This window comes from Salvelinus fontinalis, chromosome 27, assembly GCF_029448725.1.
Source record: "Salvelinus fontinalis isolate EN_2023a chromosome 27, ASM2944872v1, whole genome shotgun sequence".
Classification (NCBI taxonomy): Eukaryota; Metazoa; Chordata; class Actinopteri; order Salmoniformes; family Salmonidae; genus Salvelinus; species Salvelinus fontinalis.
Genome location: NC_074691.1, coordinates 37695796 through 37723719, shown reverse-complemented (window position 1 = coordinate 37723719; position 27924 = coordinate 37695796). Strand labels below are relative to the sequence as shown.

Sequence of the window (27924 nt, the reverse complement as noted above, 5' to 3'; positions counted from 1 at the left end):
TGGAAAGATGTGTCAAACTTTTCAATTTGGAGTGTAAGAACTATGCAGATTATAATATCTACAGGCTATAACATCTACAGGCTATAATATCTACAGACTATAATATCTACAGGCAATAAAATCTACAGGCTATAACATCTACAGACTATAATATCTACAGACTATAATATCTACAGGCAATAAAATCTACAGGCTATAACATCTACAGGCTGTAACATCTACAGACTATAATATCTACAGGCAATAAAATCTACAGGCTATAACATCTACAGGCTGTAACATCTACAGGCTATAACATCTACATCTACAGGCTATAACATCTACAGGCTATAACATCTACAGACTATAACATCTATATCTACAGGCTATAACATCTACAGACTATAACATCTACAGACTATAACATCTACATCTACAGGCTATAACATCTACAGGCTATAACATCTACAGGCTATAACATCTACAGGCTGTAACATCTACAGGCTATAACATCTACATCTACAGGCTATAACATCTACAGGCTATAACATCTACAGACTATAACATCTACAGACTATAACATCTACAGACTATAACATCTACATCTACAGGCTATAACATCTACAGGCTATAACATCTACAGACTATAACATCTACAGGCTGTAACATCTACAGGCTATAACATCTACATCTACAGGCTATAACATCTACAGGCTATAACATCTACAGACTATAACATCTAAATCTACAGGCTATAACATCTACAGGCTATAACATCTACAGACTATAACATCTACATCTACAGGCAATAACATCTACAGGCTATAACATCTACAGACTATAATATCTACAGACTATAATATCTACAGACTATAATATCTACAGACTATAATATCTACAGGCTATAACATCTAAAGGCTATAATATCTACAGACTATAACATCTACAGGCTATAACATCTACAGACTATAACATCTACATCTACAGGCTATAACATCTACATCTACAGGCTATAACATCTACAGGCTATAACATCTACATCTACAGACTATAACATCTACATCTACAGGCTATAACATCTACAGGCTATAACATCTACATCTACAGGCTATAACATCTACAGGCTATAATATCTACAGACTATAACATCTACATCTACAGGCTATAACATCTACAGGCTATAACATCTACAGACTATAACATCTACAGGCTATAACATCTACAGACTATAACATCTACATCTACAGGCTATAACATCTACAGGCTATAACATCTACAGACTATAACATCTACAGACTATAACATCTACAGACTATAACATCTACATCTAGAGGCTATAACATCTACAGGCTATAACATCTACAGGCTATAACATCTACAGACTATAATATCTACAGACTATAACATCTACATCTAGAGGCTATAACATCTACAGGCTATAACATCTACATCTACAGGCTATAACATCTACAGACTATAACATCTACAGACTATAACATCTACAGGCTATAACATCTACAGACTATAACATCTACAGACTATAATATCTACAGACTATAATATCTACAGACTAAAATATCTACATCTACAGGCTATAACATCTACAGGCTATAACATCTACAGGCTATAACATCTACAGGCTATAACATCTACAGGCTATAACATCTACATCTACAGACTATAACATCTACATCTACAGACTATAATATCTACATCTACAGACTATAACATCTACAGGCTATAACATCTACAGGCTATAACATCTACATCTACAGGCTATAACATCTACAGACTATAACATCTACAGACTATAATATCTACATCTACAGGCTATAACATCTACAGGCTGTAACATCTACAGGCTATAACATCTACAGGCTATAACATCTACAGTCTATAACATCTACAGACTATAATATCTACAGACTATAATATCTACAGACTATAACATCTACAGGCTATAACATCTACAGGCTATAACATCTACAGGCTATAACATCTACAGACTATAATATCTACAGACTATAACATCTACAGGCTATAACATCTACAGGCTATAACATCTAAAGACTATAACATCTACATCTACAGGCTATAACATCTACAGACTATAACATCTACATCTACAGACTATAACATCTACATCTACAGGCTATAACATCTACAGGCTATAACATCTACAGACTATAACATCTACATCTACAGACTATAACATCTACATCTACAGGCTATAACATCAACAGGCTATAACATCTACAGACTATAACATCTACAGGCTATAACATCTACATCTACAGGCTATAACATCTACAGACTATAACATCTACAGGCTATAACATCTACAGGCTATAACATCTGCAGGCTATAACATCTACAGACTATAACATCTACATCTACAGACTGTAACATCTACAGACTATAACATCTACAGACTATAACATCTACATCTACAGGCTATGACATCTACAGGCTATAATATCTACAGGCTATAACATCTACAGACTATATCATCTACAGACTATAACATCTACATCTACAGACTATAACATCTACAGGCTATAACATCTACAGACTATAACATCTACAGGCTATAACATCTACAGGCTATAACATCTACAGGCTATAACATCTACAGACTATAACATCTACAGGCTATAACATCTACAGGCTATAACATCTACAGACTATAACATCTACAGACTATAACATCTACAGACTATAACATCTACAGGCTATAACATCTACAGGCTATAACATCTACAGGCTATAACATCTACAGGCTATAACATCTACAGACTGTAACATCTACATCTACAGGCTATAACATCTACAGGCTATAACATCTACATCTACAGGCTATAACATCTACAGACTATAACATCTGCAGGCTATAACATATACAGACTATAACATCTACATCTACAGGCTATAACATCTACAGGCTATAACATCTACAGACTATAACATCGACATCTACAGGCTATAACATCTACAGGCAATAACATCTACAGACTATAACATCTACAGGCTATAACATCTACAGACTATAACATCTACAGGCTATAACATCTGCAGGCTATAACATCTACAGACTATAATATCTACAGGCTATAACATCTACAGGCTATAACATCTGCAGGCTATAACATCTACAGGCTATAACATCTACAGACTATAACATCTACAGACTATAACATCTACAGGCTATAACATCTACAGGCTATATCATCTGCAGACTATAACATCTGCAGGTTATAACATCTGCAGACTATAACATCTGCAGGCTATAACATCTGCAGGCTATAACATCTGCAGGCTATAACATCTACAGGCTATAACATCTACAGACTATAACATCTACAGACTATAACATCTACAGGCTATAACATCTACAGACTATAACATCTACATCTACAGGCTATAACATCTACAGGCTATAACATCTACAGACTATAACATCTACAGGCTATAACATCTGCAGGTTATAACATCTGATGTTGGTCTCTATTCGGCAGTCTGGTCCAGATCATCATGGCATGTGATGTTGGTCTCCATAAACTGGATTCAACCCTGATGTTGGTCTCCATAAACCGGATTAAACTCTGATGTTGGTCTCTATGAACCGGATTCAACCCCGATGTTGGTCTCTACAAACCGGATTCAACCCTGATGTTGTTCTCTACAAACCAGATCCAACCCTGATGTTTGTCTCTATGAACCGGATTCAACCCTGATGTTGGTCTCTTTAAACCGGATTCAACCCTGATGTTGGTCTCTATGAACCGGATTCAACCCTGATGTTGGTCTCTATGAACCGGATTCAACCCTGATGTTGGTAAACCGGATCTGGTTTATGGAGACCAACATCAGGGTTGAATCCGGTTTATGGAGACCAACATCAGAGTTTAATCCGGTTTATGGAGACCAACATCAGGGTTGAATCCAGTTTATGGAGACCAACATCAGAGTTTAATCCGGTTTATGGAGACCAACATCAGGGTTGAATCCGGTTTATGGAGACCAACATCACATGCCATGATGATCTGGACCAGACTGCCGAATCCAGTCAAAGGCAATAATCTGTGGATTAACTCATGTTAAATGTAGTAATGAATAAATTGGCAAAATGTCTTTAAATGGACAATTCTGTATAACCGTCTTGTGCAAGTTTTAAATTGACACAATAACTGTTAGTAAAGGTGTCAGCTAGAGATGACGTGCAGGAGCTTGCTGGGATTTGTAGTTTTGCATGTCTACTTTGATACTAATTGGTATTTTCAAATCGGGGAGTAAATAGAACCGAATATATTGATAAAATGCACCTTGTCCGAGACAGATTTACATGGTTATCAAAACCTCATGCCACGGAAAAACTACACAAAACACAGCCCTTATGTTAAGTGTTTCTAAAATCCCCTATGGGGAAAATGAATGGTGGAAAAAAGATTGGAATCCTTTCCCTGTTTGACTGCTAGGTTTTATGGGTATTATGACACCTCCACTGTGGGGCTCTATAGACTGGAACCTTGGCCCCTTGGATTTTGACCCTGTACTTCTTATCTGAACCACTAGGTGGCAACCCATCCATTCGTATTCAATGGCCAAGATTCAATGCGAACGCGCTTCGTCTGCTATATGCACCATTTAAAGGTAGTTGCCGATTGAGACGACATATACAGTGTTTATCGTGAATGCAGTCTCCGCGAACACGGGAACATTCCCTTTAAAGGTGGGTAGCCGGACAAAATCGCGTACAGATTGATTTCAGTGAAGTCTGAAAAACAAGCTATTTCTGCAAAACATCGATAAACATCAGCTGTATTTGTGTTATTGTCCCTCTTTTTTTAAAATATTATGATACTGTATATAATTTACAATTACAGTGTAAAATGCTGTCCATATATACTGTATACTCAACCGTCCTAGCACAGTATGTCACCGTTCCCATATAAGATAGCTTTTTCTGTGCCCTGTACCCCCGACAGAGGTGGTCTCGGATGGAATGTGGGATAGTGTCCCATATTGCACCCTATTTAGTGCACTACTTTTGACCAGGACTGATAGGGAGCTGGTCAGAAGGAGTGCACTATAGAGAATAGGGTGCCATTTGTGATGGACGCTTGGAATGTTGAGAAAGTCATGGACTCCATAACAATGTGCTTCAATAAGAAGTCTGCATGGCCATATAAAATCAAGACTGAAAAGCCTAACAGATTTTCCAAACATGTATTCAATCAATATGTTCCATTCCTTTCACCCTCCCATGTCCATATACAGAGCATTCGTAAACTATTCAGACCCCTTCACCTTTTCCACAGCCTTATTCTAAAATGGATTAAATAAAAAAATGTACCTCATCAATCGACACACAATACCCCGTCATGACAAAGTGAATGTCCATTATATTTTATTTGTAATAAATTTGCAAAAATGTCTAAAAACCTATTTTTGCTTTGTCATTGCGGGCTATTGTAGGTAGATTGATGAGAGGAAAATAAAACAATTAAATCTGTTTTAGAATAAAGCTGTAACGTAACAAAATGTAGAAAAAGTGAAGTGGTCTGAATACTTTCCGAATGCACTGTAGGCAGTCCCCAGTGAGTGTACTCATTATAACGTCAGTCAAAGCGTTCCAAGTTTTAAGCATTTTAATGTTTCTGTAATTGAACAAAATAGTAGTGTAATCGTTACAATAAGCTATTATACTGTATTAATATAAGCTGAGCTAGAGCAGAACAAGTCTGACATTCCATTTGGTTCTAGAATCGATTAAAGGAACCTAAGTGAGACAGAGAGTAGGGGATAGAGTTAAATGACATTCCATTTGGTTCTAGAATCGATTAAAGGAACCTAAGTGAGACAGAGAGTAGGGGATAGAGTTATATGACATTCCATTTGGTTCTAGAATCGATTAAAGGAACCTAAGTGAGACAGAGAGTAGCAGGCAGAGTTATATGTCGATAAACTACACAATATGTACCTCCCAAATGGCAACCTATTCCCTTTATAGTGCACTACTTTTGACCAGAGCCCTACGGACAAACTAGTCAAAATAGGGCTCTGGTCAAAAGTAGTACACTATATAGGGAATAGAGTGACATTTGAGAAACAGACAAAGACAGGACTGTCCCCGTATCAGATCTAGGTGACCTATTGCATGCTGTCTGTCCTCCACTGGAGCTCAGGGAACTGATCTGGAGTCAGTTATGTAGGTGACGTTGTGTCCAGGCCCAGTTTAGGCCTCTCAGCATCAACATCCAGCCCTCTCCCCACAGCAGAGCAGCTCCTCTGGGCATGGCTGTCTTACTCCAGCCCCAGGCCTGGTCAGGACGACTGCATCAGCGTTAGCCGTTTGCCCGTCAGTGACTTGCCCTGAAGAGAGTAGGGAATTAGTATGATGGTTTCCTTGTTGGTTTCAGATTAGAACATTTTGTAACAAAGTTGGGGTCAAATTCATCTCTATGTGTAGATGAGAGACAGACAGACAGACAGACAGACAGACAGACAGACAGACAGACAGACAGACAGACAGACAGACAGACAGACAGACAGACAGACAGACAGACAGACAGGAAGTAGAGCCACTGACCACGCTGCGTGTAAACTTCTCCAGAGAGGTGCGTCTTCCCTGCTGCTGTTCCGTCTCAGGCTGGGGCACAAAGCATCATGGGAAGAGAAGGGAGAGGAGAAATGGAAGAAAAAAAAGAGAAGGGAGCTTGTTTGAAAACAATGTAAAGAAGACTAAACGTTATGATATCACTGGTTCAGACTAAACAGTATGATATCACTGGTTCAGACTAAACAGTATGATATCACTGGTTCAGACTAAACAGTGTGATATCACTGGTTCAGACTAAACAGTATGATATCACTGGTTCAGACTAAACAGTATGATATCACTGGTTCAGACTAAATAGTGTGATATCACTGGTTCAGACTAAACAGTGTGATATCACTGGTTCAGACTAAACAGTGTGATATCACTGGTTCAGACTAAACAGTGTGATATCACTGGTTCAGACTAAACAGTGTGATATCACTGGTTCAGACTAAACAGTATGATATCACTGGTTCAGACTAAATAGTGTGATATCACTGGTTCAGAATAAACAGTATGATATCACTGGTTCAGAATAAACAGTGTGATATCACTGGTTCAGACTAAACAGTGTGATATCACTGGTTCAGACTAAACAGTGTGATATCACTGGTTCAGAATAAACAGTATGATATCACTGGTTCAGAATAAACAGTAGTTCACCAAGTCACTGATATCACTGGTTCAGACTAAACAGTAGTTTACCAAGTCACTGACTGCAGAACCTGGTAATCTCCAACAGAGGGCAGCTCTTCACTATCTTGGATACTGAGGACAGGTGTCTAACTCCAGTCTTCCCCAGGCAGAAGGAGACTAGCACAGACTCACACACACCTTCTTCCAGGCCATCAGCAGCTCCTGGTAAGCGTTGGAGCGCAGGTAACGTGTGTAGCTGTCACTCTTCATCAGCTTATAGATGTGGTCCTGAAACAGGAGAAAGGGAGGGGTCAGAGATCATGTTTTAGCAGTATGCTTGTTTCTGCAGGCTCCCTTCCTGTGTCCCTCCCTCTTCTACCTCCTCCCCTTCCTGTGTCCCTCCCTCTTCTACCTCCTCCCCTTCCTGTGTCCCTCCCTCTTTCTACCTCCTCCCCTTCCTGTGTCCCTCCCTCTTTCTACCTCCTCCCCTTCCTGTGTCCCTCCCTCATTCTACCTCCTCCCCTTCCTGTGTCCCTCCCTCATTCTACCTCCTCCCCTTCCTGTGTCCCACCCTCATTCTATCTCCTCCCCTTCCTGTCTCCCTCCCTCTTTCTATATCCTCCCCTTCCTGTGTCCCACCCTCATTCTATCTCCTCCCCTTCCTGTCTCCCTCCCTCTTTCTACCTCCTCCCCTTCCTGTGTCCCTCACTCATTCTATCTCCTCCCCTTCCTGTGTCCCTACCTCTTTCTACCTCCTCCCCTTCCTGTGTCCCTGCCTCTTTCTACCTCCTCCCCTTCCTGTGTCCCTCCCTCTTCTACCCCCTCCCCTTCCTGTGTCCCTCCCTCTTCTATCTCCTCCCCTTCCGGTGTCCCTCCCTCTTCTATCTCCTCCCCTTCCGGTGTCCCTCCCTCTTTCTACCTCCTTCTCTTCCTCCTAGCTTATATAAAGTACCTTTCTGTCTGTCTGTAATATAATGAACCTGTCTCTCTGTCTGTCTGTAATATAATTAACCTATTTCTCTCTCTCTCCATCTGTCTGTAATATAATGTACCTGTCTGTCTGTCTGTCTGTCTGTCTGTCTGTCTGTCTGTCTGTCTGTCTGTCTGTCTGTCTGTAATATAATGAACCTGTCTCTCTGTCTGTCTGTAATATAATTAACCTATTTCTCTCTCTCTCCATCTGTTTGTAATATAATGTACCTCTGCAACTCCTTAGCTGTCTTTCTGTCTGTAATACAATTCACCTGTGCGTCTTCGTAGCTGTATCGTCCCGGGTCTTTAAGGTTGGCGCTGGTGCGTTCGTAGCTGTGTGAGTCCAGGTTGATGGAGCTGGAAGCGCCTTCTGCCAGAAACTCTGTCCAGATCTCCTGAGCCCGCTCTGCCACGTTCTCCAGGGGCTGCCTCTTCAGATCCTGCACCGCCAACCAGAACCTGAATAGGGGTTACACATTATTACAGCACCAACCAGAACCTGTATAGGGTTTACACATTATTACAGCACCAACCAGAACCTGTATAGGGTTTACACATTATTACAGCACCAACCAGAACCTGTATAGGGTTTACACATTATTACACCGCCAACCAGAACCTGTATAGGGTTTACACATTATTACAGCACCAACCAGAACCTGTATAGGGTTTACACATTATTACAGCACCAACCAGAACCTGTATAGGGTTTACACATTATTACAGCACCAACCAGAACCTGTATAGGGTTTACACATTATTACAGCACCAACCAGAACCTGTATAGGGTTTACACATTATTACAACACCAACCAGAACCTGTATAGGGTTTACACATTATTACAACACCAACCAGAACCTGTATAGGGTTTACACATTATTACAGCACCAACCAGAACCTGTATAGGGTTTACACATTATTACAGCACCAACCAGAACCTGTATAGGGTTTACACATTATTACAGAACCAACCAGAACCTGTATAGGGTTTACATAATATTACAGCACCAACCAGAACCTGTATAGGGGTTACACAATATTACAACACCAACCAGAACCTGTATAGGGTTTACACATTATTACAGCACCAACCAGAACCTGTATAGGGTTTACATAATATTACACTACAGCACCAACCAGAACCTGTATAGGGGTTACACATTATTACAGCACCAAGCAGAACCTGTATAGGGTTTACACATTATTACAGCACCAACCAGAACCTGTATAGGGTTTACATAATATTACAGCACCAACCAGAACCTGTATAGGGTTTACACATTATTACAGCACCAACCAGAACCTGTATAGGGGTTACATAATATTACAGCCCCAACCAGAACCTGTATAGGGTTTACACATTATTACAGAACCAACCAGAACCTGTATAGGGGTTACACATTATTACAGAACCAACCAGAACCTGTATAGGGGTTAAACATTATTACAGAACCAACCAGAACCTGTATAGGGGTTACACATTATTACAGCACCAACCAGAACCTGTATAGGGTTTACATAATATTACACTACAGCACCAACCAGAACCTGTATAGGGGTTACATAATATTACACTACAACACCAACCAGAACCTGTATAAGGTTTACATAATATTACACTACAACACCAACCAGAACCTGTATAGGGTTTACACATTATTACAGCACCAACCAGAACCTGTATAGGGTTTACATAATATTACACTACAGCACCAACCAGAACCTGTATAGGGGTTACATAATATTACACTACAACACCAACCAGAACCTGTATAGGGTTTACATAATATTACACTACAACACCAACCAGAACCTGTATAGGGGTTACACATTATTACAGAACCAACCAGAACCTGTATAGGGGTTACACATTATTACAGAACCAACCAGAACCTGTATAGGGGTTACACATTATTACAGCACCAACCAGAACCTGTATAGGGTTTACATAATATTACACTACAGCACCAACCAGAACCTGTATAGGGGTTACATAATATTACACTACAACACCAACCAGAACCTGTATAGGGTTTACATAATATTACACTACAACACCAACCAGAACCTGTATAGGGGTTACACATTATTACAGCACCAACCAGAACCTGTATAGGGTTTACATAATATTACACTACAGCACCAACCAGAACCTGTATAGGGGTTACATAATATTACACTACAACACCAACCAGAACCTGTATAGGGTTTACATAATATTACACTACAACACCAACCAGAACCTGTATAGGGGTTACAAATTATTACAGAACCAACCAGAACCTGTATAGGGGTTACACATTATTACAGAACCAACCAGAACCTGTATAGGGGTTACACATTATTACAGCACCAACCAGAACCTGTATAGGGTTTACATAATATTACACTACAGCACCAACCAGAACCTGTATAGGGGTTACATAATATTACACTACAACACCAACCAGAACCTGTATAGGGTTTACATAATATTACACTACAACACCAACCAGAACCTGTATAGGGTTTACACATTATTACAGCACCAACCAGAACCTGTATAGGGTTTACATAATATTACAGCCCCAACCAGAACCTGTATAGGGGTTACACATTATTACAGAACCAACCAGAACCTGTATAGGGGTTACACATTATTACAGAACCAACCAGAACCTGTATAGGGGTTACACATTATTACAGAACCAACCAGAACCTGTATAGGGGTTACACATTATTACAGCACCAACCAGAACCTGTATAGGGTTTACATAATATTACACTACAGCACCAACCAGAACCTGTATAGGGGTTACACATTATTACAACACCAACCAGAACCTGTATAGGGTTTACACATTATTACAACACCAACCAGAACCTGTATAGGGTTTACACATTATTACAGCACCAACCAGAACCTGTATAGGGTTTACACATTATTACAGCACCAACCAGAACCTGTATAGGGTTTACATAATATTACACTACAGCACCAACCAGAACCTGTATAGGGGTTACACATTATTACAGAACCAACCAGAACCTGTATAGGGTTTACACATTATTACAGCACCAACCAGAACCTGTATAGGGTTTACACATTATTACAGAACCAACCAGAACCTGTATAGGGTTTACACATTATTACAGCACCAACCAGAACCTGTATAGGGTTTACACATTATTACAGCACCAACCAGAACCTGTATAGGGTTTACATAATATTACAGCCCCAACCAGAACCTGTATAGGGGTTACATAATATTACAGCCCCAACCAGAACCTGTATAGGGTTTACATAATATTACACTACAGCACCAACCAGAACCTGTATAGGGGTTACATAATATTACAACACCAACCAGAACCTGTATAGGGTTTACACATTATTACAGCACCAACCAGAACCTGTATAGGGTTTACACATTATTACAGCACCAACCAGAACCTGTATAGGGTTTACACATTATTACAGCACCAACCAGAACCTGTATAGGGTTTACACATTATTACAGCACCAACCAGAACCTGTATAGGGTTTACACATTATTACAGAACCAACCAGAACCTGTATAGGGGTTACACATTATTACAGCACCAACCAGAACCTGTATAGGGTTTACACATTATTACAGCACCAACCAGAACCTGTATAGGGTTTACACATTATTACAGCACCAACCAGAACCTGTATAGGGTTTACACACTATTACAGCACCAACCAGAACCTGTATAGGGGTTACATAATATTACAGCACCAACCAGAACCTGTATAGGGTTTACATAATATTACACCACAGCACCAACCTTTTGGAAAGCCATAAAAGCAACGTGATTAAAGAGGTGGATTGGATAGAGGGCGAGATAGTGGAGAGAGATAAGGGTGTGTGTTCGTCCGTCTGTCCTAAGTAGCCCCAAGGCTCCAGTGACCTCGGTTATCTGTCCAGTCCACCACCCTGTTATCGTCTTTAGTAGAGCCCTTCATCAGAACATGCCTTCAGGGGACACACATACTCACATACAGGGTAGAGGTAATGAGGTTAACTTTCAAACAGAGGGATGTGCAGAGGAAAGGAAAGAGGTAGGAGATGGAGGTAGTGGAGGATGGATGGAAGAGGATGAGGAAAGAGGTAGGAGATGAAGGGTAAAGATGGAGGTAGTGGAGGATGGATGGAAGAGGAAGAGGATGAGGAAAGAGGTAGGAGATGAAGGGTAAGATGGAGGTAGTGGAGGATGGATGGAAGAGGAAGAGGATGAGGAAAGAGGTAGGAGATGAAGGGTAAAGATGGAGGTAGTGGAGGATGGATGGAAGAGGATGAGGAAAGAGGTAGGAGATGAAGGGTAAAGATGGAGGTAGTCGGGGGATGGATGGAAGAGGAAGAGGATGAGGAAAGAGGTAGGAGATGAAGGGTAAAGATGGAGGTAGTGGAGGATGGATGGAAGAGGAAGAGGATGAGGAAAGAGGTAGGAGATGAAGGGTAAAGATGGAGGTAGTGGAGGATGGATGGAAGAGGATGAGGAAAGAGGTAGGAGATGAAGGGTAAAGATGGAGGTAGTGGAGGATGGATGGAAGAGGATGAGGAAAGAGGTAGGAGATGAAGGGTAAAGATGGAGGTAGTCGGGGGATGGATGGAAGAGGATGAAGAAGGAGAAGAATGAAGGGATGGAATGAAGCTAAGGGATCAGGTGATGGAAGAGGGATGAGGAAGAAGGGATGGAAGGAGGAGATGGGAAGGGAGGGACAATGAAGGGAAAGGAGAGGAAATAAGGAAAGGATGAGATAAAGGATGTGTGAATGAAAGAAGAAGAGGAGAGGAGTGTTCTGTGTGTCTTACTGTAGGTTCTCTGAACTCTGAACTCAGAGGAAATGAGGAAGGATTAGAGAAAATTAGGAAAGAAGGAATGAAAGAAGGATGAGGAATTCTGTGTAACTCACTGTAGGTTCTCTGAGCTGAACTCTGATTCCAGGAACTTGAGGAACTGGTCTCGTCCTGCCGGATCCTTCAAAGCTTCATCTAGAGAGAAACCCCACTTCCTCACCCTCTGTTGACTGGGGTCGTTACTGAGGGGAGGGAGAGAGGGGGTAGGGAGGGAGGGGAGAGGGAGAGAAAGTTAGAATTCATGAAAGATCAAAATATATTTTAAAAAAAGAGATAGAAAAAATGAATACTTTGATACCAAACAGTCTCAAACAGTCTCAAACACCACACGACGTTGGACAAGTGGTGACAGGGAAGTAAAAACATTGACAGCACAGTACTGTAATGGCATCATTCACGTGACACCTTATCATTTAAATCTCTGCAGGACATTTCCCTAACCTCTACTCTATATCATTAATACATCTATCTAGATGATGAAGCTACATTAGACACAATGATTGTATGTCTGGGTTGATTAACCTCAAGGGTTCCAGAAGAACTACACAGTGCTGGGTAACACAGCGTAGTCTAGCCCTGAAGATTTCTTTTATATCTGTATTTAATAATAATATAAGGACGATAGGAGGGTCATTGCCCTTCAGTCATTTCCAAGTCTAAAGGGGATTATGTGAGACACAGCATAGGCGAGATAGATAGCTATCTGTAACTCTGGTACTTTGAAGGCACTATATAGGAAGGATATAGGACGATAGCTTGTCTTTGCCCTGTGTTCCATTCGGTCACCGAGGTTGATTGTGGGTTGATTGGAAAGCCATAGAAAAGGCTGAGGGCTAGAATAGGGAAAAGCTTTGCTCCCTGGGAAGTCTATTTCCAGTGAGTTTGGGTGTTTCCTTCTGTAGTTGATGCCTTTGCAACCCTGCAACCAAAGACCTTTTTACAAGACCTTATTATCACGTGATTCTAGTCGCTGTGGTTCTCACCTGGCTTCCAGGTCCCAGAATGAGAGGTCGTCACTGGTCCAGGGGTTGGAAGGTTCTGGTGACATCACAAACGGGTCATACTCCTGGTACTGCTCTGTGTAACTCATCAGACTGAAAGCAACACAACAGACAATACTCAGAGATGGACATTGTGAAGACTGACACACGATCAGTCAGATGTCAGTTCTAGGCCAGCACAATTGGCCCAGCGTCGTCCGGGTTTGGCCGGGGGAGGCAGTCAATGTAAATAAGATGTTTTTCTTAACTGACTTGCCAAAATAAATAAAGGTTAAATCAAAAAATATATAAAAAAATAGGTGGAAACTGGTGAGCCAACAGTAATTTAGATGGAAACTGGTGAGCCAACAGTAGTTTAGATGAAAACTGGTGAGCCAACAGTAGTTTAGGTGGAAACTGGTGAGCCAACAGTAGTTTAGGTGGAAACTGGTGAACCAACAGTAGTTTAGATGGAAACTGGTGAGCCAACAGTAGTTTAGGTGGAAACTGGTGAGCCAACAGTAGTTTAGGTGGAAACTGGTGAGCCAACAGTAGTTTAGATGGAAACTGGTGAGTCAACAGTAGTTTAGATGGAAACTGGTGAGCCAACACTAGTTTAGATGGAAACTGGTGAGCCAACAGTAGTTTAGGTGGAAACTGGTGAGCCAACAGTAGTTTAGATGGAAACTGGTGAGTCAACAGTAGTTTAGATGGAAACTGGTGAGCCAACAGTAGTTTAGATGGAAACTGGTGAGCCAACAGAAGTTTCCACCACAGTGCAAGCCCAGTTTCAAACACCCTACCAGCATTACCATAGTGACACTGGCCATGAGCTCTTTAAAGGACACACACACACACACACACACACACACACACACACACACACACACACACACACACACACACACACACACACACACACACACACACACACACACACACACACACACACACACACACACACACACGCAAACTCCCTGGTAGATGGTCACATTCGGAAACCATAAACCACTTCAGTCCTGCCCTTCAGCCTGTACCTTGTCCCTTGACCTTTCCTAAGGCTGAGCCCACAATCATCCCCAGCTCCATGGCTAGGGTCAAATGTCACCCACCAGCCGACCTGATGGAGTAATCACAGTCTCTCTGCTGGTGCTGTAAGCTAACAACACTCCACTGCAGACCTATGATTCACTGGAGAGCTGCATGGACTGGGCTAGTGAGGCTAGTGAGCCAAAGGCTCAAGAGAGACTGGTGTTGGAGGTGTGCAGAGGAAGGGAGGGGGATGGTGTCCATACCGGTTGAATACAATATGTATGTGTTGATTTATCAAGGTCAAAGTGCTTTATGAAAGGAGATGCTTTGCTCATACCTACCTCTCAGCGACTTTAGAAACCTTGATACAGTGTCGGTCCAACTGGCTGTTAAGAAACACAATCTGAACAGGGATGAGGAGAAACAATATAAATCCATATTCAATTATTACGATTAAAACTGGTTTCTAAAAGATAAACTCAGAGATATGTTCTTCTGAGAGCTGTGGCTGTCAACAATGTTCCACAGGATTGATGGGTACACTGTCCAATATAACTCCCACCATCTAATAGAACATCTAATATAACATCCAACATCTAATAGAACATCTAATATAACATCCAGCATCTAATAGAACATCTAATAGAACATCCAACATCGAATAGAACATCCAACATCTAATAGAACATCCAACATCTAATAGAACATCCAACATCTAATAGAACATCCAACATCTAATAGAACATTCAACATCTAATAGAACATCCAACATCTAATAGAACATCCAACATCTAATAGAACATCTAATAGAACATCCAACATCTAATAGAACATTCGACATCTAATAGAACATCTAAAATAACATCCAACATCTAATAGAACATCCAACATCTAATAGAACATCCAAAATCGAATAGAACATTCGACATCTAATAGAACATCCAACATCTAATAGAACATCCAATAGAACATCCAACATCTAATAGAACATCCAACATCTAATAGAACATCTAATATCACATCCAACATCGAATAGAACATCCAACATCTAATAGAACAAATAATATCACATCCAACATCTAATATAACATCTAATATAACATCCAACATCTAATAGAACATCCAACATCTAATAGAACATCCAACATCTAATAGAACATCCAACATCTAATAGAACGTCTAACATCTATTAGAACATCCAACATCTAATAGAACATCTAATAGAACGTCTAACATCTATTAGAACATCCAACATCTAACAGATCTAATAGAACATCCAGCATCTAATTGAACAGCAAACATCTAATATAACTTCTAATAGAACATCCAACATCTAACAGAACATCTATGATCTAATATAACATCTAATAGAACATCCAACATCTAATAGAACATCTAATATCACATCCAACATCTAATAGAACATCTAATATAATATCCAACATCTAATAGAACATCCAACATCTAATATAACATCTAATATAACATCTAATATAACATCCAACATCTAATAGAACATCCAACAGCCAATATAACATCTAATAGAACATCCATCATCTAATAGAACATCCAACATCTAATAGAACATCCAACATGAATAGAACATCCAACATCTAATAGAACATCCAACATCTAATAGAACATCCAACATTAATAGAACATTTAATAGAACATCCAACATCTAATAGAACATCCAACATCTAATAGAACATCCAACATCTAATAGAACATCCAACATATAATAGAACATCTAATAGAACATCCAACATTAATAGAACATCTAATAGAACATCCAACATTTAATAGAACATCCAACATCTAATAGAACATCCAACATTAATAGAACATCTAATAGAACATCCAACATTAATAGAACATCTAATAGAACATCTAATAGAACATCCAACATCTAATACAACATCTAATAGAACATCTAATATCACATCCAACATCGAATAGAACAAATAATATCACATCCAACATCTAATATAACATCTAATATAACATCCAACATCTAATAGAACATCCAACATCTAATAGAACATCTAATAGAACATCTAACATCTATTAGAACATCCAACATATAATAGAACATCTAATAGAACGTCTAACATCTATTAGAACATCCAACATCTAATAGAACATCCAACATCTAATAGAACATCCAACATCTAACAGATCTAATAGAACATCCAACATCTAACAGATCAAACATCTAATATAACTTCTAATAGAACATCCAACATCTAATAGAACATCCATGATCTAATATAACATCTAATAGAACATCCAACATATAATAGAACATCTATTAGACCATCCAACATTAATTGAACATCTAATAGAACATCCAACATTAATAGAACATCTAATAGAACATATAATAGAACATCCAACATCTAATACAACATCTAATATAACATCTAATAGAACATCCTACATCTAATAGAACATCCAACATTAATAGAACATCTAATATCACATCCAACATCTAATAGAACATCTAATAGAACATCCAACATCTAATAGAACATCCAACATCTAATAGAACATCCAACATCTAATAGAACATCTAATAGAACATCCAACATCTAATAGAACATCCAACATCTAATAGAACATCCAACATCTAATAGAACATCTAATAGAACATCCAACATCTAATAGAACATCCAACATCTAAAATAACATCCAACATCTAATAAAACATCCAACCTCTCATAGAACATCCAAAATCGAATCGAACATTCAACATCTAATAGAACATCCAACATCTAATAGAACATCCAACATCTAATAGAACATCCAACATCTAATAGAACATCTAATAGAACATCCAACATCTAATAGAACATCCAACATCTAATAGAACATCTAATATCACATCCAACATCTAATAGAACACACAGAAGTACCTCCTTCTCCACGTCTGCTTTGGTGCCTTTTCTGGCTATTTGTGATGGTGTGTGTACAGGGCTCTGAGACTGGCCCTCGTCTATCAGACCATACACTGACTGGACAGGGGGATGGAGAGAAGTAGAGAGACATTTAGGAGAAGGAAGGAGAGGGAAGTGTGCTATGTTACCATCCCGTTCCTCAATATTGGGTTTTTCAAACTTTTTTTGTAAAGCCTTCGACATTGTCTTGTGACCCACCCACTTCACCAACCCAAGAGTTTTGGCCACAGTCTAGGGAATCTAGTCCTTCCTGTCCGTACCTTCTTGACTCTCTGTGGGTTCCTCATGCGTCTGCATTTCCTGATGTCCATCTCTGTGGTGTTCACACAACCTGGCTGTAGATTATGGAGGATCAAGTGTTATGTTCAGCAAGCACGGGAGTAAGGAAACGTTTTCAATAATGACATGTAGTGTTAGCAGTCCAGGTACAGTAATATTTCACTCACTCACACACACACACACACACACACACACACACACACACACACACACACACACACACACACACACACACACACACACACACACACACACACACACACACACCCACACCCACACCCACACACACACACACACACACACACACACACATACCACAGGTCTATGGACATCCCAGAAAGCTCTTTCTTGACTATCTAGAATCTTCCTCTCAATTCTATCCTTTTTCCTGTCGATCCTGGAGAAGACGAAGAAGAAGAAGATAGGGGAGGAGAGAGATAGAGAGAGGGGGAGAGTGAGAGGGAGAGAAAGAATGAAAGAAAGAGGGAAAGAGAGAAAAAGACATCCACACGAATACAGTACACTTACTAATATAAAAGGAGGAAAACACACACACACACACACACACTTTATGTTATTCTATCCTTGTGGGGACCTAAAATTGATTTCCATTCAAAATGATGTTTTCCCTAAACCCTTACCCGATACCTAGCCCTCATTCTATCCCTAGCCTTAAGCCTAAACCCGATACCTAACCCTAATTCTATCCCTAGCCTTAAGCCTAAACCCGATACCTAACCCTAATTCTATCCCTAGCCTTAAGCCTAAACCCGATACCTAACCCTAATTCTATCCCTAGCCTTAAGCCTAAACCCGATACCTAACCCTAATTCTATCCCTAGCCTTAAGCCTAAACCCGATACCTAACCCTAATTCTATCCCTAGCCTTAAGCCTAAACCCGATACCTAACCCTAATTCGATCCCTAGCCTTAAGCCTAAACCCGATACCTAACCCTCATTCTATCCCTAGCCTTAAGCCTAAACCCGATACCTAACCCTCATTCTATCCCTAGCCTTAAGCCTAAACCCGATACCTAACCCTCATTCTATCCCTAGCCTTAAGCCTAAACCCGATACCTAACCCTCATTCTATCCCTAGCCTTAAGCCTAAACCCGATACCTAGCCCTAATTCTATCCCTAGCCTTAAGCCTAAACCCGATACCTAACCCTCATTCTATCCCTAGCCTTAAGCCTAAACCCGATACCTAACCCTCATTCTATCCCTAGCCTTAAGCCTAAACCCGATACCTAGCCCTAATTCTATCCCTAGCCTTAAGCCTAAACCCGATACCTAACCCTAATTCTATCCCTAGCCTTAAGCCTAAACCCGATACCTAGCCCTAATTCTATCCCTAGCCTTAAGCCTAAACCTCTAAGTCTAAAATAACCGTTGTCCTCTTGGGGACCTGGGAAATTTCCTCTGAAGGGATCATTTTCCTTGTTTTACTATCCTTGTGGGGACTTTTGGGGATTTCCGGTACCCATTAGGATATTAATACAAGCCAACGCACGCACGCACGCACGCACGCACGCACGCACACACACACACACACACACACACACACACATTATGTTATTCTATCCTCGTGGGGACCTAAAATGTATTTACATAAAAAATCCTATTTTCCCTAACCCCTAAACATAACCCTAACCCTAACCTTAATCCAAACACTAAAACTAACCCTAACCCCTTACATTTACCATAACCCTAATAGTAACCCTAACCCTCAACCTAACCCTAACCTTAACCCTAACCCCTAAGCTTAAAATAGCCTTTGTCCTCATGAGAACGCGGGAAATGTCCCCACAACGGAGATTTTTCCTTGTTTTACTATCCTTGTAGGGACTTTTGGCGATTTTAGGTTTAAGAACCAGCACACACACACACACACACACACACACACACACACACACACACACACACACACACACACACACACACACACACACACACACACACACACACACACACACACACACACACACACACACACACACACACACACACACACACACTCACACACGACAACTTCACTTACTTGACCTGAGCCTCGGCCTGCATGAAGATAAACTCCCACTTCCTAGTGAAGGCTCTCTGTAGTCTGGCTAGGTTCTCCTGATTAATGGAGAGATGGAGGGGGCGGGAGGGAGGGAGAAAGGGAGAGGAGAGGGAGAGGAGAGGGAGAGGATGGGGAGAGAGAGAGAGAGGGAGAGATGGAGAAAGGGAGGGATGGGGGGGGGGGGGGAAAGGGAGAGGAGAGCTTTAAGTGTAATATTTCCAGTTACAGTCAGACAGTCATATTGATTGATACTATAATCTACGATTTTGGACACTCCAGGCCTGTGTCCCACATTTTCTTATAGTAATCATAATCACATGACACTGGTACTGCCTCATAATCACATGACACTGGTACTGCCTCATAATCACATGACACTGGTACTGCCTCATAATTACATGACACTGGTACTGCCTCATAATCACATGACACTGGTACTGCCTCTTAATCACATGACACTGGTACTGCCTCTTAATCACATGACACTGGTACTGCCTCATAATCACATGACACTGGTACTGCCTCATAATCACATGGCATGGTACCCACCGCCTCATAATCACATCACACCGGTACACACAGCCACATAATCACATGACACTGGTACTGCCTCATAATCACATGACACTGGTACTGCCTCATAATCACATGACACTGGTACACACCGCCTCGTAATCAGCCAGCTCCAAACGAGTCTTGTTCTGCATGGTCCTCTTGCACAGATAGATAGCTGGAGGAGAGAGAGGGAGAGAGAGATTGAGAGAGAGAGAGAGAGAGAGAGAGAGAGAGAGAGAGAGAGAGAGAGAGAGAGAGAGAGAGAGAGAGAGAGAGAGAGAGAGAGAGAGAGAGAGAGACCTGAGACTGAGCCTTATCAGTGGTTCTGTAAATTCCTTTCCCTTCAATCCATTCATCCCTCTCCCTCTCCACCCATCCTCACCCTGCATCGCTCTTACCTTCTCTCTCTCCCTCTCCCCGCATCCATCCATCCATCTCACTCATCTTCCATCCCTCCATCCCTCCTCCATCTCCCCTCCTCTTCACCCTCTCCCGGTCCTAGTCCCTGATCATATTTAGTTCATACAGTGTCCACTGGAGCTGTGAGTGGTCTCCTGGTTGTGACTGTTCTGAGAGCTGTGGCTATAATGCTCTTCAGGAGTGATGGGGGACACTGTCCTATAGGAGGTAGCGTTATGATGTCTAGCCCCTACAGTGATGGACGTACCATAGACAAAGAATTTCCAACCGTCACAGAGCATTGATTTGAAAGGGGAATTTCTGTTCTAGTAATTCCATTTCTATGAACTTACCATAGTCTGTGTTCTCTGGCTCCCAACAGTTAGAAGGCCAGAAATATGGAGCCTGAGGGTCAAGTGTGGGAGAGGTGGACAGAAGAAGGCAGGAGAAGAAGAGAGGAGAGGAATAGAGAGATGTTTGGATAGAAGAGGGGAGGAGAAGAGAAGAATGGAGAGAATTAAGGTATTATTGAGAGGTGAAAGGGATGGGGACAATATTAAAGAGGCAATAATTTACAGTAAAAACATTTTGTAACGATATATACACTGAACAAATATATAAATGTAAATTGTTGGTCCCATGAGCTGAAACTTCCCATAATGCACAAAAAATGTATTTCTCTCAAATGTTGCCAACAAATTTGTTTACATCCCTGTTAGTGAGCATTACTCCTTTGCCAAGATAATCCATCCACCTGACCGGTGTGGCATATCAAGAAGCTGATTCAACAGCATGATCATCACATAGATGCACCTTGTGCTGGGGACATAAAAGGCCACTCTAAAATGTGCAGTTTTGTCACACAACATAATGAGACAGTTGTCCCAAGTTTTGAGAGAGTGTGCAATTGACATGCTGATTAATTTAATATCCACCAGAGCTGTTTCCAGAGAATTTAATGTTAATCTCTCTACCATAAGCCGCCTCCAAAGTCATTTTAGAGAATTTGGCAGTTCCGGCCTCCGCAGAGCACATATATGGCGGGTGGTTTGCTGATGCTAACGTTGTGAACATAGTGCCCCATGATGGCGGTGGGGTTATGCTACGGACAAAGAACACAATTGTATTTTATCGATGGCAATTTGAATGCACAAATTGACGAGATCCTGAGGCCCATTATTGTGCCATTCATCCACCACCATCACCTCATGTTTCAGCATGATAGTGCATGGCGCATGGCCTCATGTTGCAAAGATGTGTACACAATTCCTGGAAGCTGAAAATATCCCAGTTCTTCCATGGCCTGCATACTCACCCGACATGTTACCCATTGAGCATGTTTGGGATGCTCTGGATCAACGTGCACGACAGCGTGTTCCAGTTCCCGCCAATATCCAGCAACTTCGCACACAGCCATTAAAGAGGAGTGGGACAACATTCCACAGCCCACAATCAACAGCCTGATCAACTCTATGCAAAGGAGAAGTGTCGCGCTGCATGAGGCAAATGGTGGTCACACCAGATACAGACTGGTTTTCTGATCTTTGACCAACAGAAGCATATCTATATTCCCAGTCATGTGAAATCCATAGATTAGGGCTTAATTCATTTATTTAAATTGACTGATTTCATCATATAAACTGTAACTCTTTGAAACTGTTGCGTGTTGCTTTTCTATTTTTGTTCAGTGTAGTTGATTCAACAGAAATAAATATACAGTAGACGGCTTTCCATTTGTCATACAGTAGACAGCTTTCCATTTGTCATACAGTAGACAGCTTTCCATTTGTCATACAGTAGACAGCTTTCCATTTGTCATACAGTAGACGGCTTTCCATATGTCATACAGTAGACGGCTTTCCATTTGTCATACAGTAGACGGCTTTCCGTTTGTCATGCAGTAGACGGCTTTCCGTTTGTCATGCAGTAGACGGCTTTCCATTTGTCATGCAGTAGACGGCTTTCCGTTTGTCATGCAGTAGACGGCTTTCCGTTTGTCATACAGTAGACGGCTTTCCGTTTGTCATGCAGTAGACGGCTTTCCGTTTGTCATGCAGTAGACGGCTTTCCGTTTGTCATGCAGTAGACGGCTTTCCGTTTGTCATGCAGTAGACGGCTTTCCATTTGTCATGCAGTAGACGGCTTTCCGTTTGTCATACAGTAGACGGCTTTCCGTTTGTCATACAGTAGACGGCTTTCCGTTTGTCATGCAGTAGACGGCTTTCCGTTTGTCATGCAGTAGACGGCTTTCCATTTGTCATACAGTAGACGGCTTTCCGTTTGTCATGCAGTAGACGGCTTTCCGTTTGTCATGCAGTAGACGGCTTTCCATTTGTCATGCAGTAGACGGCTTTCCGTTTGTCATGCTGCGAAAGCTTCCGACAGACAACAGCATTTTCTCTGTTGTTCGTTGTTCTCTTTTGTCGTTCTGCTAAACAAATTAAATGCTAAAAACTTGTACTGTGGTTTATCATTATAAATTCAAAAAACACACTCCACCTCCTCCCCCTTTACTTTCACTCGGGTGACAGGTAGCCTAGTGGTTAGAGCGTGAGAGCAGTAACCGAAAGGTTGCTAGTTCAAATCCCCAAGGTGAAATATATTCCGATGTGCCATTGAGCAAGGCACTTAACCCCAATTGCTCTAGGGTTGCCGTTGACTAGACCATGACCCCACTCTCTAAGGGTATCTCAGAGAGAGTTAGAATATGCAACAACAACACATAGACAAATATAAGCACTCATAAATGTGTTAATATTCACAGACTCGTCTTCACTTCTTCAAGAGGAAGAATCAAGGTCAACGCCTGCATCGTTCTCTCCATTCAGTTGTTTTATTCAGCTTTCTGACTGGCTGACTGACTGCTGTGGCGGAGATGCCCCCCCCCCCCACGTAGGTAGGAAGTGAAATGTCATCGTGTGCACCCCAAATGGAACCCTATTCCCTATGTAGTGCACTACTTTTGACCAGGGCCAAATAGGGGCCCCACGGGGCTCTGGTCCAAAAGTAGTGCACTATACTGTACATGGAATAGAATGTTGTGTTTTCCCTCTGTGAAGGTCCCTGAGTCTCCACAAGCATCACAGAGTGGGAATGCTGATCTGGGATCAGTTTGGCCTTTACGATCGTAATGAATAACATGATGTGGGTTATAAAGGGAACCTGATCCTAGATCGGCACTGCTACTCTGAGAGGCTTTGTGTATAGAGACCCCCCCCCTTTAACTGTTCTCTCTGTGGGTTCAGTTGTGATAAATATTTCACAGGATATTCCACCATTCATTATTAATGAGGGTCACAGACCCCCCCCCCCCCCCCCCCCCCTTTTGTAGAAACAGAGGAAGTACCTTAGCGGGTGTGGTATTGTGTCATACGGATCACGGATCACGGATCAGTTTTTTTTTTTTTTTTGGTTCCATGACTGAATTCGAAAGTAACTGGTACTTTACAGTATATTTGTCCCTCTTAATCAGTCAGATTAACACGGGGAAGCACTTTGGAGAAGCCATATCTCCCTCTCTAGACTGAGATAGAGACGAGAAAGGACAGAGGATGCCATCAAGAGACCAGGAAGTAGCAAGAGAGAACAACTGGTCACATTGGTGCAGTTTCCCTCACTGGCAGTTCCATCTGGCTCCTCAGTGCAGATATCCTTCCTGAAGATATCTGACATGTATAACATTTGGGGGGTTTTAGCCGTTGAAGGGGGAATGTTACTACACCTATCCCACAAGCTACTGCAAGGTCCTGGGAACATTCACAGAACCAATTTTTGTTTGCTGGGATCTCTATCTAATCCCTCCTTATCTCATTTGATCTTCCTTCTAACCAGTCATAGCTTTATATGGTGATGCTAAAGCTGCCGTATACCCTTATATGGTCCTACTGTTCACCTGGAAGCTGCCCTGTAGCCTTATATGGTCTTACTGTTCACCTGGAAGCTGCCTTATTCATGTGGCCTCATATGGTCTTCCTGCTTATCTGGAAGCTGCCTTATAGCCTTATATGATCTTACTGCTCACCTAGAAGCTGCCTTGTAGCCTTATATGGTCTTACTGCTCACCTGGAAGCGATAGAAGGATCCATCATCTTTGAGTGACAGGACGTGATCAGAGATGGGGAAGAAATATCCCTGAGCAGCAATCAGACTCCCGATATGCATCGCCTCAGCTACAGGAAAAGGATGGGACACAGTCAGTGACTTACTTACAATTATAAACTGGGTGGTTCAAGCCCTGAATGCTGATTGCCTGACAGCTGTGGTATATCAGACCGTATACCACGGGTAAGACAAAACAGTTATTTGTCCTGCTCTAATTACGTTGGTAAACCAGTTTATAATAGCAATAAGGCACCTCGGGGGTTTGTGATATATGGCCAATATACCACGGCTAAGGGCTGTGTCCAGGCACTCCGCGTTGCGTCGTGCTCAAGAACAGCCCTTAGCCATGATATAATGGTCGTATACCACATCTCCTCGGGCCTTATTACTGGTTTATAACAGATTCATACTTTACTGAATGCTTATTAAAACTTCTTAAGGCTAGGGGGCAGTATTTTGACGTCCGGATGAAAAGCATGCCCAAAGTAAACTGCCTGCTACTCAGGCACAGAAGCTAGGATAAGCATATCATTGGTAGATTTGGATAGAAAACACTCTAAAGTTTCTAAAACTGTTAAAATAATGTCTGTGAGTATAACAGAACTGATATGGCAGGCGAAACCCCGAGGACAAACCATCCAGGGAAATGTGGGGAGATTTTCCTATGCTTTCTATGGGAAACCCTATTTATTAGGACCCAAATTGCAGTTCCTATGGCTTCCACTAGATGTCAACAGTCAGTTTGTAACGGATTCATACTTTACTGAATGCTTGTTAAGATGTTTCAGCTTTTCAATACAAAACTCATTATCCTGAATTATATCCACGTACAATAACACTACAAGGAAGAGACAATTACAAACATGTAACACATGCTCTATTAAGAGTTTATAAAGGGTGTATTACATGTTTAATACATGTTTAGTACGCTTAAAATTGCCATTGAATACAATAATGACGTATGCCCACCAGGATCATCAATGGCTAGGTTCTTCATCAGCCATTGCACTATGTCTGCACCTGGTAGAGACAAGAGACAGAGAGGACTGTTATAGATGAGACACACACACACACACACACACACACACACACACACACACACACACACACACACACACACACACACACGTATTATAATTTTTGAATTATTATTATTGTACTTATTGCCCCTTTTTCCTCCCCAATTGGTAGTTACAGTCTTGTCTCATCGCTGCAACCCCCTAACAGACTCGGGAGAGGTGAAGGTTGAGAGCCATGCATCCTCCGAAACACGACCCTGCCAAGCCACACTGCTTCTTGACACACTGCTTGCTTAATAACCCAGAAGCCAGCTGCACCAGTGTGTCGGGGGAAACACCGTCCAACTGACGACTGCGGTCAGCTTGCAGCCGCACGGCCCGCCACAAGGAGTCACTAGAGCACGATGAGACAAGGACATCCCTGCCGGCTAAACCCTCCCCTAAACCGGATGACGCTGGGCAAATTCTGTGCCACCTCATAGTTCTCCCGGTCGCGGCCGGTTGTGACACAGCCTGGGATCGAACCCAGGGCTGTGGTGACGCCTCAGCACTGCGATGCTGAGCCAGGAGTAGGTTTTTCTTTACTTTGGCAGAGTTACTCCGACAGAGTTAAACCACAGAATGAAACTAGTGCAATTACTATTTACTCAATATAAACCTCCCCTGTGTAAAACAAAATCTTTAACTTCTGCATTGGAAAAGGCAAGAGGAATAGGGAGAGAGAGGGAGAGAGAGAGAGAAACAGAGAGAGAGAAACACACAGAGAGAGAGAAACACAGAGAGAGAGAGTGTGTCTCTCTCTTGATATCCGTGTGTGTCTCTCTCTCTCTTGATATCTGTGTGTGTGTCTCTCTCTCTCGATATCCGTGTGTGTCTCTCTCTCTCTCTCTCGATATCCGTGTGTGTCTCTCTCTTGATATCCGTGTGTGTGTCTCTCTCTCTCTCTCGCTATCCGTGTGTGTCTCTCTCTTGATATCCGTGTGTGTGTCTCTCTCTCTCTCTCGATATCCGTGTGTGTGTCTCTCTCTCTTGATATCCGTGTGTGTGTCTCTCTCTCTCTCTCGATATCCGTGTGTGTCTCTCTCTTGATATCCGTGTGTGTGTCTCTCTCTCTCTCTCTCGATATCCGTGTGTGTGTCTCTCTCTCTTGATATCCGTGTCTCTCTCTCTCTCTCGATATCCGTGTGTGTCTCTCTCTTGATATCCGTGTGTGTGTCTCTCTCTCTCGATATCCGTGTGTGTGTCTCTCTCTCTTGATATCCGTGTCTCTCTCTCTCTCTCGATATCTGTGTGTCTCTCTCTTGATATCCGTGTGTGTCTCTCTCTCTCTTGATATCTGTGTCTCTCTCTCTCTTGATATCCTTGTGTGTTTCTCTCTCCCGATATCTGTGTGTGTGTCTCTCTCTCTCTCTCTCGATATCCGTGTGTGTCTCTCTCTCTCTCGATATCCATGTGTGTCTCTCTCTCTTGATACCTGTGTGTGTCTCTC

The 27924-nt window shown here is 41.7% G+C and overlaps 1 protein-coding gene across 3 annotated transcripts in view; it reads right to left on the bottom strand.

Moving 5' to 3' along the window:
* Window positions 1–5609: 5609 nt before the first annotated feature.
* The window catches only part of rgs6 (regulator of G protein signaling 6), a 143362-nt gene continuing 121047 nt past the window's right edge, over window positions 5610–27924 (bottom strand). For all 3 annotated transcript variants that reach the window (XM_055885685.1, XM_055885684.1, XM_055885683.1), the window contains 15 exons: window positions 26386–26436; window positions 25378–25484; window positions 21669–21720; window positions 21027–21091; window positions 20341–20417; window positions 18615–18696; window positions 18281–18355; window positions 17979–18077; window positions 15405–15466; window positions 14035–14145; window positions 13108–13233; window positions 8458–8644; window positions 7412–7501; window positions 6569–6628; window positions 5610–6351 (listed from right to left, as the gene is read on the bottom strand). In XM_055885685.1, coding sequence (XP_055741660.1) covers window positions 6304–6351; window positions 6569–6628; window positions 7412–7501; window positions 8458–8644; window positions 13108–13233; window positions 14035–14145; window positions 15405–15466; window positions 17979–18077; window positions 18281–18355; window positions 18615–18696; window positions 20341–20417; window positions 21027–21091; window positions 21669–21720; window positions 25378–25484; window positions 26386–26436 — 1292 coding nt within the window. In that variant the 3' untranslated portion in view covers window positions 5610–6303. The remainder of the gene's footprint in view (window positions 6352–6568; window positions 6629–7411; window positions 7502–8457; window positions 8645–13107; window positions 13234–14034; window positions 14146–15404; window positions 15467–17978; window positions 18078–18280; window positions 18356–18614; window positions 18697–20340; window positions 20418–21026; window positions 21092–21668; window positions 21721–25377; window positions 25485–26385; window positions 26437–27924) is intronic.